The sequence below is a fragment of the Hemibagrus wyckioides genome, linkage group LG03 (genome assembly GCF_019097595.1).
Source record: "Hemibagrus wyckioides isolate EC202008001 linkage group LG03, SWU_Hwy_1.0, whole genome shotgun sequence".
Taxonomy (NCBI): domain Eukaryota; kingdom Metazoa; phylum Chordata; class Actinopteri; order Siluriformes; family Bagridae; genus Hemibagrus; species Hemibagrus wyckioides.
Genome location: NC_080712.1, coordinates 33,399,084 through 33,415,145, shown reverse-complemented (window position 1 = coordinate 33,415,145; position 16,062 = coordinate 33,399,084). Strand labels below are relative to the sequence as shown.

The 16,062-nt window shown below is 44.2% G+C and overlaps 1 protein-coding gene across 1 annotated transcript in view; it reads right to left on the bottom strand.

The window, feature by feature from the left end:
- Positions 1-12,355, bottom strand: part of pdss2 (prenyl (decaprenyl) diphosphate synthase, subunit 2) — a 36,804-nt gene extending 24,449 nt beyond the window's left edge. The window contains exons 1-2 of the mRNA XM_058386244.1: positions 12,156-12,355; positions 11,143-11,406 (exon numbers count right to left, since the gene is read on the bottom strand). Coding sequence (XP_058242227.1) covers positions 11,143-11,405 — 263 coding nt within the window. The 5' untranslated portion in view covers position 11,406; positions 12,156-12,355. The remainder of the gene's footprint in view (positions 1-11,142; positions 11,407-12,155) is intronic.
- Between the last annotated feature and the right edge of the window lie 3,707 nt (positions 12,356-16,062).

The window sequence follows — 16,062 nt, the reverse complement described above, 5'->3', positions numbered from 1 at the left end:
ACTCACATATACACACCCTCACACACACTCTCTCACATACACACACTCTCTCACACACACACTCTCTCTCACACACACACTGGCACACACACTCACTCTCACATACACACACTCACACACTCACTCACATACACACACTCTCACATACACTCATGCAGACACACTCACGCACACACACACTCTCACACACACACAAACATACACTCACTCACACTCTTGCATACACTCACACACACACACACTCTGACACACACATGCACTCTCACACACATACACTTGCACACACACACACAGACACATTCTCTCTCACACACACCATTTATAAATGAATTAATTTAAATGTACAGATTTTTTTTTAAATGTGAATTTCGACAAAGATAAAAATCAGCTCTTTGTTTAAGAAAAATTTAGGCCTTGCTTCCTTGTGATATTTTTCCTGAGAGACTGAGACGTGTGTGTGTGTGTGTGTGTGTGTGTGTAGGCTTTCCACCACAAGTGCAGCCAAAAATCCCCATAATGCTCAGTAATTGTATGTAAATGATGGAGCAGAGAGCTCAGCTAATGAAGTGACCTCTCTCTCTCTCTGTCTCCCTCTCTCCCCCACCTCTCTCCCTCTCTTTCTCTCCCTCGCTCTCTCTCTCCGTCTCCCTCTCTCCCTCTCTCTCTCTCCTTCTGTGTCTCTCTCTCTCTCTCTCTCTCTGTCTTCAGAAGTACTGAAAGCAGAGGGGTGGGGGTGGGGGGTTGCTCAGGAGGTCCTGTGAGGTCCGTGGAGGTCGAGGGGGCGAGTGTATGACGATCCCGAACGCCTTTCAACGCGGTCATTAATATTCCAGAGAGAAACGCGGCGGGCCAAGACAGGGAGTGTGCTAGCCGCTAACCTCTCCCTTCAAAAAGATCAGACGCTGCAGAGGAACGTTTCCGAACCCACAACCAGCAGGAAGGAGCAGGAGGAGCTGTCGCAATATTCCAGCTCCACATCGCAATAATCAGCACACTGTTTAATCCATCATCCCCACTGTGTGTGTGTGTGTGTGTGTGTGTGTAATAAAACCTCAGATGATAATGAGATGTTTCATACACCTGGTCCAAAATCCACTCACCAGAGATCACATGATCATCCGCAAGACATACAGTAGATCTGGTGTACCTGAAAGATATAGATCTGGTGTACCTGAGGACACACCCACCTCACCTCAGCCCAGTGTTTACTTTTATCACAAGTGTGTGTGTGTGATAAAAGTGCACATAAAGTAAGGTTATTAAATGAGTCGCTGCCCTTTAAGAGAAGATTTGTCCTCAGACACTACAGCAGCAGAGATGGAGAACGTGTTCAGTCTGTTCAGAAATGTGAAGATAAAAGAAGTCAAACCAAAAAAAAACTGAAACTGAAGTGAAAAAGAGAAAATGGGAGGGAAACAAGGAAGAGAAGAGAAGAGAAGAGAAGAGAAGAGAAGAGAAGAGAAGAGAAGAGAAGAGAAGAGAAGATCTCAGCGCTGGACAGGACAGATGATGGTATAAAGGAGCTCAATAAGACAATCAGTGTGGAGTGTGGACGTTTGGAGTGTGGACAGTGGAGGTGTGTGTAGGTGTGGAGAGTGGACAGTGGAGGTGTAGAGTGTGGAGAGTGGAGGTGTGGAGAGTAAGGTGTGGAGGTGTGTGGAGGTATGGAGTGTGTGGAGTGTGAAGGTGTGGAGTGTGGACAGTGGAGGAGTGAAGTGTGTAGGTGTGGAGTGTGAAGGTGTGTGTAGGTGTGTATAGGTGTGGACAGTGGAGGTGTGTACGTGTGGACAGTGGAGGTGTGGAGTGTGGAGGTGTGTGGAGGTGTGTTTAGGTGTGATGGTGTAGAGTGTGGACAGTGGAGGTGTGTGTAGGTGTGGAGTGTGAAGGTGTAGAGTGTGGACAGTGGAGGTGTGTGAAGGTGTGGAGTGTGAAGGTGTGGAATGTGTAGGTGTGGAGTGTGAAGGTGTGGAGTGTGAAGGTGTAGAGTGTGGACAGTGGAGGTGTGTGAAGGTGTGGAGTGTGAAGGTGTGGAATGTGTAGGTGTGGAGTGTGAAGGTGTGGAGTGTGAAGGTGTAGAGTGTGGACAGTGGAGGTGTGGAGTGTGTAGGTTAGAAGTGTGTAGGTGTGGAGTGTGAAGGTGTAGAGTGTGGACAGTGGAGGTGTGTGTAGGTGTGGAGTGTGAAGGTGTGAAGTGTGTAGTTGTGGAGTGTGAAGGTGTGGAGTGTGTAGGTGTGGAGTGTGAAGGTGTGGAGTGTGAAGGTGTGGAGTGTGTAGGTGTGGAGTGTGAAGGTGTGGAGTGTGAAGGTGTGGAGTGTGAAGGTGTGGAGTGTGAAGGTGTGGAGTGTGTAGGTGTAGAGTGTGGACAGTGGAGGTGTGTGTAGGTGTGGAGTGTGAAGGTGTGGAGTGTGTAGGTGTGGAGTGTGGACAGTGGAGGTGTGTGTAGGTGTGTGAAGGTGTGGAGTGTGTAGGTGTGGAGTGTGAAGGTGTGGAGTGTGTAGGTGTAGAGTGTGGACAGTGGAGGTGTGTGTAGGTGTGGAGTGTGAAGGTGTGGAGTGTGTAGGTGTGGAGTGTGTAGGTGTGGAGTATGAAGGTGTGGAGTGTGAAGGTGTGGAATGTGTAGGTGTGGAGTGTGAAGGTGTGGAGTGTGAAGGTGTGGAGTGTGAAGGTGTGGAGTGTGAAGGTGTAGAGTGTGGACAGTGGAGGTGTGTGTAGGTGTGGAGTGTGAAGGTGTGGAGTGTGTAGGTGTGGAGTGTGTAGGTGTGGAGTGTGTAGGTGTGGAGTGTGAAGGTGTGGAGTGTGAAGGTGTAGAGTGTGGACAGTGGAGGTGTGTGTAGGTGTGGAGTGTGTAGGTGTGGAGTGTGAAGGTGTGGAGTGTGAAGGTGTGGAGTGTGAAGGTGTGGAGTGTGTAGGTGTAGAGTGTGGACAGTGGAGGTGTGTGTAGGTGTGGAGTGTGAAGGTGTGGAGTGTGAAGGTGTGGAGTGTGAAGGTGTGGAGTGTGAAGGTGTAGAGTGTGGACAGTGGAGGTGTGTGTAGGTGTGGAGTGTGAAGGTGTGGAGTGTGTAGGTGTGGAGTGTGTAGGTGTGGAGTGTGAAGGTGTGGAGTGTGAAGGTGTGGAGTGTGAAGGTGTAGAGTGTGGACAGTGGAGGTGTGTGTAGGTGTGGAGTGTGAAGGTGTGGAGTGTGTAGGTGTGGAGTGTGTAGGTGTGGAGTGTGAAGGTGTGGAGTGTGAAGGTGTGGAGTGTGAAGGTGTGGAGTGTGGACAGTGGAGGTGTGTGTAGGTGTGGAGTGTGAAGGTGTGGAGTGTGTAGGTGTGGAGTGTGTAGGTGTGGAGTGTGAAGGTGTGGAGTGTGAAGGTGTGGAGTGTGAAGGTGTAGAGTGTGGACAGTGGAGGTGTGTGTAGGTGTGGAGTGTGAAGGTGTGGAGTGTGAAGGTGTGGAGTGTGTAGGTGTGGAGTGTGAAGGTGTAGAGTGTGGACAGTGGAGGTGTGTGTAGGTGTGGAGTGTGAAGGTGTGGAGTGTGAAGGTGTGGAGTGTGAAGGTGTGGAGTGTGTAGGTGTGGAGTGTGAAGGTGTGGAGTGTGTAGCTGTAGAGTGTGGACAGTGGAGGTGTGTGTAGGTGTGGAGTGTGAAGGTGTAGAGTGTGGACACTGGAGCTGTGGAGTGTGTAGGTGTGGAGTGTGTAGGTGTAGAGTGTGGACAGTGGAGATGTGTGTAGGTGTGGAGTGTGAAGGTGTGGAGTGTGTAGGTGTGGAGTGTGAAGGTGTGGAATGTGTAGGTGTGGAGTGTGTAGGTGTGGAGTGTGAAGGTGTGGAGTGTGAAGGTGTGGAGTGTGAAGGTGTAGAGTGTGGACAGTGGAGGTGTGTGTAGGTGTGGAGTGTGAAGGTGTGGAGTGTGAAGGTGTGGAGTGTGTAGGTGTGGAGTGTGAAGGTGTAGAGTGTGGACAGTGGAGGTGTGTGTAGGTGTGGAGTGTGTAGGTGTGGAGTGTGAAGGTGTGGAGTGTGAAGGTGTGGAGTGTGTAGGTGTAGAGTGTGGACAGTGGAGATGTGTGTAGGTGTGGAGTGTGAAGGTGTGGAGTGTGTAGGTGTGGAGTGTGTAGGTGTGGAGTGTGTAGGTGTGGAGTGTGAAGGTGTGGAGTGTGTAGGTGTGGAGTGTGAAGGTGTAGAGTGTGGACACTGGAGCTGTGGAGTGTGTAGGTGTGGAGTGTGAAGGTGTGGAGTGTGAAGGTGTGGAGTGTGTAGGTGTAGAGTGTGGACAGTGGAGGTGTGTGTAGGTGTGGAGTGTGAAGGTGTGGAATGTGTAGGTGTGGAGTGTGTAGGTGTGGAGTGTGAAGGTGTGGAGTGTGAAGGTGTAGAGTGTGGACAGTGGAGATGTGTGTAGGTGTGGAGTGTGAAGGTGTGGAGTGTGTAGGTGTGGAGTGTGTAGGTGTGGAGTGTGAAGGTGTGGAGTGTGTAGGTGTGGAGTGTGTAGGTGTGGAGTGTGGACACTGGAGCTGTGGAGTGTGTAGGTGTGGAGTGTGAAGGTGTGGAGTGTGTAGGTGTAGAGTGTGGACAGTGGAGGTGTGTGTAGGTGTGGAGTGTGAAGGTGTGGAGTGTGGACACTGGAGCTGTGGAGTGTGTAGGTGTGGAGTGTGAAGGTGTAGAGTGTGGACAGTGGAGGTGTGTGTAGGTGTGGAGTGTGAAGGTGTGGAGTGTGAAGGTGTGGAGTGTGAAGGTGTGGAGTGTGTAGGTGTGGAGTGTGAAGGTGTAGAGTGTGGACACTGGAGCTGTGGAGTGTGTAGGTTAGAAGTGTGTAGGTGTAGAGTGTGGACAGTGGAGGTGTGGAGGTCATGAAGCTCAATGTTCATCGCTATGGAAACATCAGAATTAAAACTCTACAGTCTCAGAGTTCTGACACGTCTCCTGATTTGTGTCCTGAGATCGTTAAAAAACGTCGAGTAAATAAGTAAACAAATTGAGCCTGAAGGTGTCATCACACAGGTCACCTCATAATCTGTGGAGCTGAAACAGCAATCTGCAGCAGAAGGTCACTGTGGGAAAGCGCTAGCATTCGAACCCACGCTCCTGTGCTCTGAAACACCCACTGAGCCGATAAAGAGGGCGTTAATGAGCTGTTAACGAGCTGTTAATGAGAGCAGGAGAACCCGGAGAACGTGTGCAGCTCTGGAGCTCTAATATCCAGCCTGTAGGTGGGCAGGAAAAAAAAGAACCATTTCCTTTCGGTTTTTTATAGCCACTACGCACCGCCGCTGCTCGTCATGAATTAGCGCCGTGGCAACGGGGACAAGATGACAGCAGGACACGCCCCCTAAGACACACAGCTTGAACGACACGCCTCCTTATGACCCGCTTAACCTTCACCACGGTGGGGGGGGGAGGATAAAAGAAAGAAAAGAAGAAAAAACAGAAAAGAGAGCCAAAGTGCTGTAATAAAGGAAATAATGAAATAATGAAAAAGTAAGGGAATAAAAGAAAGAAAGGTAGGAGGGTAAAAAGAAAAAAAGGGAGCACATGAACATGTGAAGTAAAAAAAGGAAAGAAAAATGTGTAAATAAAGCAAAGCAAATAAAAAAAAGGAGGAAGAAAAACTAAATTATAGAAATAGAAGTGGAAATGAGAAGAAAGAAAGAAAGAAAGAAAGAAAGAAAGAAAGAAAGAAAGAAAGAAAGAAAGAAAGAAAGAAAGAAAGAAAGAAAGAAAGAAAGAAAATGGAAGAGTGCTTAAGAAGAACTGATGACTGAAGGTGGAAGAAATAAAAAAAAAGTAAAGGAAGGATAGAAAAGATGAGAAGAAAAATATATTTTTTAAAAAGTACAAGAAAGAGAGGATAAATATAAAGAAAAAGAAAAATTTTAAAAAGTAAGATCAGAGGGAGGGAGGGAAGGAAGGAAGGAAGGAAGGTAGGAAGGAAGGAAGGAAGGAAGGAAGGAAAGAAAGATATGTAAAAAAAATGGATGGAGGGAAGAACTAGAAAAGTAGGAATAATAAGACTAAGTGAAGTGAAATGAGATGAATAAATGAAAAAAAAAAAGGTAAGGAAAGACAGATGGAGTGTAAAAAGAAGTTATCTGCCACTCCGTTACAGTGATCTACCACTCCATCACAGTGATCTACCACTCCGTCACAGTGATCTGCCGCTCCGTCACAGTGATCTACCACTCCGTTACAGTGATCTACCACTCCATTACTGTGACCTACCTCTCCGTTACAGTGATCTACCGCTCCATTACTGATCTACTGCTCCGTTACAGTGATCTACTGCTCCGTTACAGTGATCTACCACTCTGTTACAGTGATCTACCACTCCGTTACAGTGATCTGCCACTCCATTACAGTGATCTACCACTCTGTTAGTGATCTATCACTCTGTTACAGTGATCTACCGCTCCATTACTGATCTACTGCTCCATTACAGTGATCTACTGCTCCGTTACAGTGATCTACCGCTCCGTTACAGTTATCTACTGCTCCGTTACAGTGATCTACCACTCCATTAGTGATCTACTGCTCCATTACAGTGATCTACCGCTCCGTTACAGTGATCTACCGCTCCGTTACAGTGATCTACCACTCTGTTACAGTGATCTACCGCTCCATTAGTGATCTACCGCTCCGATACAGTGATCTACCACTCGGTTACAGTGACCTACCACTACATTAGTGATCTACTGCTCTGTTACTGTGATATGCCGCTCCATTACAGTGATCTACCACACAGTGATCTACTGCTCTGTTACAGTGATCTGCCGCTCCGTTACAGTGATCTACCAGTCTGTTACAGTGATCTACTACTCTGTAACAGTGATCTACCACTCCGTTAGTGATCTACCACTTCAATACAATAATCTACCGCAGTGATCTACCGTTCTGTTACAATGATCTACCCCTCCTTTACAGTGATCTACCACTCCATTACAGTGATGTAGCGCCCTGTTAGTGATCTACTGCTCTGTTACAGTGATCTACTGCTCCGTTACTGTGATCTGCCGCTCCGTTAGTGATCTACCGCTCCATTAGTGATCTACTGCTGTTACAGTGATCTACTGCTCTGTTACAGTGATCTACCGCTCCATTACAGTGATATACCACTCTGTTACAGTGATCTACCACTTCAATACAATAATCTACCGCAGTGATCTACCGTTCTGTCACAATGATCTACCACTCTATTACAGTGATCTACCCCTCCTTTACAGTGATCTACCACTCCATTAAAGTGATGTAGCGCCCTGTTACAATGATCTACTGCTCTGTTACTGTGATCTACCACTTCATTACAGTGATCTACCACTATGTTACAGTGATCTACTGCTCCTGTAGATCACTTTTGAGTTGTTAAAATGCAGCACAATGAATAAATACGTCTGAATACAGACATGACATAAAAGGTTTATTTAGGTTATTATAACATTATTATAACACCCACACGCCTGCTGGATTCTGTGGGTCAGGAATTCCTGGGATTTGTACTCAGACTTGTCTCAAAAAATCAATTCCACAAACCCTCACTGTCAGGACATGAGATGATTTTGGTGCTTGGACCCCTAAGTATTGCACCTATGATAAAGGTGATGATGATGACATCCACCATATAGTGGATATAGTTCAGGAACCACTGGACGGTTCTCCACTGAGAACGTGAGCTAGAGGTCTGCTTTCCTGTGAGACTTGTTGAGCTTCCTGAAGGTTTTACGGTTGGAGGCTTCTGACAGGAATACAGGACAAACACCATGCTCTGTGATGAAGACACACAGACAATGGACTGACATAAATGTACAGAATCATGACTGTGTGTGAACGTAGGAGGTTCTTCACCAAGTCCTGGGATCAAAAGCACGGATGTTTTGGGTGAACGCTGGACGTCTGGAGACTGGAGAATGTCCTCTTGATTCCTTCTAAATGGTTCAATTGGAAAAAACACCACCTGAACCTGGAAATCTCCATCATTACAGGCTCTTACGCTTGGAAAGATGCAAGGGTTCATGATTTCCCTTTCTGAAAATATTCCAAGGAGAAGGATTTCAGGAAGGTTTTTGATCAACCAGATGGTCGAGTGGAGTGGAAAATAAACCTGTGTGTGATCACGCCATCTCCTAGCTGCCCGTCAAAATACTAACCCACGGTCCTTTTCCAGGGAGACGCTTCGTCTTTGGTGGCCACTGAAACTGTCTAAATGACATGGAGAGTGAAAGTTAGAGGGAAAGACAGGATTACTTTAGGAGGGAGGGAGGGAGAGAAATAACTGGAACCCAATCTGGCCGATCCAGACGACAGGACTGGAAACCGGAGCCCAAGGGTGTAATAACCTATACACCTAAATCTGATATGACAATCCATTTGGGTGTCGAGGATGGAGGGATGGAGGGATAGAGGGTGGATGGATGGAAGGAGGGAGGGGACCCTGCCTTCTCCTCTTTCCCTCCGTGTCTCCTTGCCCCAAGAAGCGCCAGTCACATAAATACCCACAATGGCAGACGCCGGCGTCTCGGTTTTCCGACCTCGGACTCGTGTTGGTTCATTCATCGCTGGATAAAAGGACGAGGAGAGAGTTTGGGAAAGTCCTTCACTCTTCTCTTCCTTCTCCTCTCTGATCTTCACTTCTCTTCTCTCTTTCTTTTCTTCTCTAAACTTCTTCTTTCTTTTCTCTTCTCTTCTTTTTCTTCTCTTCTCTTGGCGTCATTTCAAAAAGTGGAAAACTGTTCCTGGCAGCAGGGTCGTGACCGTACATTATTATTATTACATCACAAAATCAACTGGACATCTGAACCAATCAGGGAACACTTCACAGAGTAACTGGCCCAGAAGCGAGCTGAGTCTGATCAAACACTGAACTACAGTCTGAGGTGGAAAAAGGTGTTGTGAGATTAATGTGGGGAAAAAAGGAAAAGAAAGAAAGACTGAAGAGGAGTGTAAAGGACCTCAGGAAATAAAAAAGAAAGGAAAAGGAAAAGGAAAGGAAAGGAAAGGAAAGGAAAGGAAAGGAAAGGAAAGGAAAGGAAAGGAAAGGAAAGGAAAGGAAAGGGATGGATGGATGGATGGATGGATGGATGGATGGATGGATGGATGGATGGATGGATGTCAAGGAAAGGGGAGGGATGGATGGAGGGATGGATGGATGGGAAGTGAAGCAAAGGGAAGGAAAGGGATGGATGGATGAATGGATGGATAGATTGAAGAGAAGAGAAGAGAAGAGAAGAGAAGAGAAGAGAAGAGAAGAGAAAGAAAAAAAGAAAGCAAAGAGATAGGTGAAGAATGAAATGAACTGATGTAATAAACGAGTGCAGTTATGAGCCACAGGCATATTCACTATTTAAAGGTTTATTATTAAAGTTAAAGCTCTAACACAGATTTAATAATTATCAGGAAAGAAGATCTGATAAACTACTGATCCACACAGGAGCTAGTGATCTCCAACACTGAAGTTCCTGAAGTTCCTAAAGTTGCTGATGCTGGAAGGGACTCGAGACGCTCATTACACCACGTCCATTCCGGTGTGGAGAAGATCAGCTGAACTTTTCTCCTTTCATGGTAAACCGTCCTGCAGCTCATTAGCACGCTGAAGCTGTCAGTCTCTGGTGTCGCCTGCAGAAAGCCACAGGAAGTGCCATCTGCAGCCACAGGAGGGAGTCGAGTCGGCCTCGCCTCGTTACAGCGTGAAGCTGAGGACGGCAACAGCATGACGAAACCTGGAACCTCCATGAAATGATGCTCACGTGTCCAGAGATCAGACATGAGACTGGAGTGAAGCAGGAAATGTGACTGGAAAATTCAATCCTGTCGCAATATTTAATACGTTCTATATCACAGTACAAATATACACTGATCAGCCATAACATTATGACCACTGACTGGTGAAGTAAGACTGATGATCTCCTCATCATGGCACCTGTTAGTGGGTGGGATATATTAGGCAGCAAGTCAACATTTTGTCCTCAAATTTGATGTTAAAAGCAGGAAAAATGGACAAGCGTAAGGATTTGAGCTTTGAGTTTGATGAAGGACCAAATTGTGATGGCTAGACCACTGGATCAGAGCATCTCCAAAACTGCAGCTCTTGTGGGGTGTTCCCAGTCTGCAGTGGTCAGTATCTATCAAAAGTGGTCCAAGGAAGGAAGAGTGGTGAACCGGCGACAGGGTCATGGGCGGTCAAGGATCACTGATGTACGTGGGGAGAGAAGGCTGGCCCGTGTGATCCGATCCAACAGACGAGCTACTGTTGCTCAAACTGCTGAAGATGTTAATGCTGGTTCTGATAGAAAGGGGTCAGAATACACAGTGCAGGACGGGTCAGGGCTGTTTTAGCAGCACCAACAGAATATTAGGCAGGGGGTCATGCCTGATCTGTGTATATTTACTATATTATTAGAGAAAACATTATATATTGCCGTGTTTCATCTTCATACACTTCATCATCATCATCATCATCACACGTGTCAGAGACGTGATGAAAAGCAGAGGCTGGGAGGAAGCAGCGGGGATCTCATTAGTGATTTGTCTTCGTCTGAACTAATTTGCTTTCAAAGTAATATTTACATATATTTATATATAAAAACAAAAAACAGGCCACGCCCACAGAGACCCCACCTACACGCTGTCATAGCCCTCTGTTCTAGCCACTCCATGTTTCTACCTCTACCTTTCTCTGTTCCTTCACTCTTTTATCTTTCTGTCTTTCTTACACTTTTCCACACATTCCTGCTCCATTTCTTTTCCTCTCTGTTTAACTCAACCTTCCTCTTTCTCTTCGGAAAACAGAGCGGACTTTAAACTTTAAAACTTTACTCTCAACCGCGTTTCCTTCACTTACCCGTTTATGACTTAGAAACAAACAAACAAAAAAACAAGGTGTGTCAGAGTGGGACAGATTTTTTTACATCAACTTAATGCAATATCATGTGGAATTACACTGGAAATCTGGAATCTGGCAGACAGCCAATCAGCAGCTGACCCTGATGAAAGACAGGGGACAATTAACACACACACACACACAACCATATGCTCATTGGCCATCCTCCTACAGCTGACTGGAACAAGAGTATTGTTCTGATTAAAAGTATTGGCACCCCTCTCCATCCTCCAATATAAAACAGAAGCCTGTTGATCAGATCTGTGTGTGTGTGTGTGTGTGTGTGTGTGTGTGTGTGTGTACCTGGCAGTGTTGAGCAGCGGGTGTTTGGTTCCCACCAGTTTGCGCACGTGCATGGCCACGTTGCTCAGCTCGTCACTCAGCAGGCAGCGCAGGCTCATGAAGGATGTCGGATATCCCACGATCTTCTCAGCATCGGACACCACTTTACTCCAGCTGGACGGAGACGGAGCAGAGAACAGACTCAAACTCCTCCATCCTGCCCTCAGGGAACTCTGAGGAGAAGCCAGAGAAGCGAGGAGAGAGAGACGGGAACGTGCGGCCATCCTGAATAAAAAAACAACAACGATCAGATTCATCAGCTTTCTACATGTTTTTCACATTATTTTCACTTTCTCTCCTCCATTCTTTTTTCTTCTTTTATCACACTTTCTCTATTTCTTTCCCTAACCCCCTCAACACATCAGTCCTCTACTTCTCCTCTTCTCTTGCTGTCATTTCTTCTTTCTTTCTATCATTTTGTCTTCAACCATTTAACTCTTTTTCTTCTCTCCCTCTTTCTGTTCAGCTCTGCCTGTTTTTTCTCTGCGTTTTAATCCCTTCCTCTTTGTCCATTCTTTTTGCACTTTCACTCACTCCCTTACCCCATCTCCTTCCTTCCTTTAAAGTTCTTTTCCTTCTCTCTCCCTCTCTTCATTATCTTTATCAATCTTACTTCATTTCCTTTTTTTCTGTCATTCTCTGTTTTTTTTCACTTTTGCTCTTCTTTTCTTAAATGTCTTCTAACCTTCTTTAACTTTATAAAAGGATGAGTTCCTGCCATTTTTTAATGCTTCTATTTCAGTCACTATAGTCAGATCCCACCACCGGCTTTCAGACTATTCACACCCGCATACCATTAAATCCCGCCTCCTGGTCGAGGATTGGCTAGTTTCTCTAACCCTGCCCTTCTAGCCAATCGCTGCGCAGAAAGCGGTCCCATACTAACCAATCCTGTCAGAGAATGCCTGACTACGGGTGCGACATAAAATAACACATGTCTAACGCTTACACGCGACTATCACTCTCAATGTCACCTTCTTATTTAATGAAGCACATCATGTCTTCAGCCCAAAACCGTCTCTTGTCGTTACACAACACTTCCGCTTTAATTTCCTGTTAACAGTCCAGTCAAACAGGCTTTACAAGGGAAAAAAATAAATAAACGGTCTTCATCGGACGAAGTGTAGCGAACTATATAAACACCAACGCTGCCATCTTGAACGACGCGCTTAACGGCATGTCGCAAAAAGGATTAAAACGCCGTAATACGTCGTCCGTTTACGGCACTAGCAAAAGATCGATACTAAAATGTGTGGAAACTTTTGATTTACTTTATTGTTCTAAGATTAACTTCCAGAAACAGAACAATAAAAGTTATTTTTGTCTTTTACAAAATGGGATTTTAGGAAGTTTTGTAGTTTGTACAGTGAAATTTTATTTTAATGACCAACTTTTTGTAGGTTTCGTGGTCAGGTTTAATGTCACTGTTTATTAAAAGTTTACAGCATTTATTTGTTTATTTATTTGTTTGTTTGTTTGTTTGTTTACAAATGCAGTCGATCACTGGAGATATTTCTACTTGAAATTTGTAAATACTTCTTTTAGCTTTAAAATACAGTTCAAATATTTTTTGTGAGATTGATTTTCTCCACTTTTTATTTTTTTCCAGAGCACGGTCTATTTCCTGCTGAAAAAGGAAGTCAGGAGTAAGGTGTTGAAGTGAGTGGTGGTCAGACCTGAAGGTGACAGAGCTGCGTACGGTCATCACCGGGAAACACCTGACCCCTCTGAGTGGTACAGTAGATAACGTGTGTCAGTGATGGAGAGACCAACAGTGTTTCATTCTCCTTCAGTCTGAGGAGGTGACATGTTCATACACACTCCTCCATAACCTCTCTCTCTCTCTCTCTCTCTCTCTCTCTCTCTCTCTCTCTCTCTCATGCACACACACACTCGCTCACTCTCCCTCTCTCTCTCTCTCTCTCTCTCTCTCTCATGCACACACACACACACACACTCGCTCACTCTCCCTCTCTCTCTCTCTCTCTCTCTCTCTCTCTCTCTCTCTCTTTCTCTCTCTCTCGCTGTGTGTGACACAGAAAAAAAAACAGCTAACTGTGTTTACTGCTGCTGTAGAGGAAGACACGCCCCCTGTGGGCGGGACATTAACACAAGACTAGTGCAGGGCGAGTGAGTAAAATCGAGCCAGGGAAATATTTCAGTATAAATCTCAGAAAGTTGTCACACTCCACTGCAAGACGAACATCAACACTGATCCGGATTATTACAGAGTCTGATGCTGTAAAAAATTCCTTTTTTTTACAAATCAAATCATAATGGTTTTATTGGTTTATTCTCAGCAGATGTACTTCCTGTGTGTCCTGGTTTTATTTAATGAGAATAAATCAAACAAATCTGGAAACCAGACAGATCGTGGGGATTCACGCAGCAGGACACTTGGCAGTGAGAGAGTGACACACACACACACACACACAGTGAAAGAGTGAGTGAGTGAGAGAGAGGGGGGGTGTGTTTGTGGGAGAGAGAGAGAGAGAGTGTTTGTGTGTGTGTGTGACAGAGAGAGAGAGAGAAAGAGATAGAGAGAGTGGAGAGGAAGGAGGAATCTCAGTGATCTACATTGTAAGGATCTATGGATCTATAGAATAAATCTGAAGGATCTCAATCTGTTGCATAAGAGTCTTAATCAATAGACACACACACACACTCACACACACACACCACCCACCAACCAGATTCCTTTGAAATCCAGTAAATTTGACCTTTTATTCCAGATAGGGTTTCGTTAGTCTAATTAACTGCACATGCCATTCACCTCCTCACAGCGGCGGCCTCGCGATTCTTTTATTAGCGAGGCGCGCGGATGATCCCTTTACAGTGGATGCTTCTTTTCATCCCGGTTTAGGCAAACCGTTCTATTCTTTACACAGGTACGCTTGTGCACCGGTTCCCCACCGTCACCCTGGAGACTCCTGACCACATCCACGTGGAAGAGAGAGAATGCTTCATATTCATTTTATCCTGCAGACGCGTATGAGCGAAGAACCTGATCCTAATGGAGGAAAGTCCGGCGAACGAAATATCACTCTGTAGACGAAATATCACTCTGTAAACAAAATATCGCTCTATAGACGGAATATCACTCTGTAGACGAAATATCGCTCTGTAGACGAAATATCACTCTGTACACGAAATATCGCTCTATAGACAAAATATCGCTCTGTAAACGAAATATTGCTCTGTAAACAAAATATCGCTCTGTAAACGAAATATCGCTCTGTAAACAAAATATCGCTCTGTAGACGAAATATCGCTCTGTAAACGAAATATCGCTCTGTAAACAAAATATCGCTCTGTAAACGAAATATCGCTCTGTAAACAAAATATCGCTCTGTAGACGAAATATCACTCTGTAAACGAAATATCACTCTGTACACGAAATATCGCTCTATAGACAAAATATCGCTCTGTAAACGAAATATTGCTCTGTAAACAAAATATCGCTCTGTAAACGAAATATCGCTCTGTAAACAAAATATCGCTCTGTAGACGAAATATCGCTCTGTAAACGAAATATCGCTCTGTAAACAAAATATCGCTCTGTAAACGAAATATCGCTCTGTAAACAAAATATCGCTCTGTAGACGAAATATCACTCTGTAAACGAAATATCGCTCTGTAAACGAAATATCGCTCTGTAAACAAAATATCGCTCTGTAAACGAAATATCGCTCTGTAAACAAAATATCGCTCTGTAGACGAAATATCACTCTGTAAACGAAATATCGCTCTATAAACTAAATATCGCTCTGTAGACGAAATATCGCTCTATAGACAAAATATTGCTCTGTAAACGAAATATTGCTCTGTAGACGAAATATCGCTCTATAAACGAAATATCGCTCTATAGACGAAATAGCACTCTGTAGATGAAATATCACTCTGTAAATGAAATATCGCTCTATAGACAAAATATCGCTCTGTAAACGAAATATCACTCTATAGACAAAATAGCACTCTGTAGACGAAATATCACTCTGTAAACGAAATATCACTCTATAGACGAAATATCACTCTGTAGATGAAATATCACTCTGTAAACGAAATATCACTCTATAGACGAAATATCACTCTGTAGACGAAATATCACTCTGTAAACGAAATATCACTCTATAGACGAAATATCACTCTGTAGATGAAATATCACTCTGTAAATGAAATATCACTCTGTAAATGAAATATCACTCTGTAAACGAAATATCACTCTATAGACGAAATATCACTCTGTAGATGAAATATCACTCTGTAAACGAAATATCACTCTATAGACGAAATATCACTCTGTAGACGAAATATCGCTCTATAAACGAAATATCGCTCTATAGATGAAATATCACTCTGTAGACGAAATATCACTCTATAGACAAAATATCGCTCTGTAAACAAAATATCACTCTATAGACGAAATATCACTCTGTAGATGAAATATCACTCTGTAAATGAAATATCACTCTGTAGATGAAATATCACTCTGTAGACGAAATATCGCTCTATAAACGAAATATCGCTCTATAGACAAAATATCGCTCTGTAAACGAAATATCGCTCTATAGACGAAATATCGCTCTGTAAACGAAATATCACTATGTAAATGAAATATCGCTTTATAGACAAAATATCACTCTGTAAACGAAATATCGCTCTATAAATGAAATATCACTATGTAAATTAATTATCACTTTATAGACAAAATATCGCTCTATAAATGAAATATCGCTCTATAGACAAAATATCACTCTGTAAACGAAATATCGCTCTATAGACGAAATATCGCTCTGTAAACAGAGTATTCCTCTATAAATGAAATATCGCTCTGTAAACGAAATATCGCTCTATAGACAAAATATCACTCTATAAACGAAA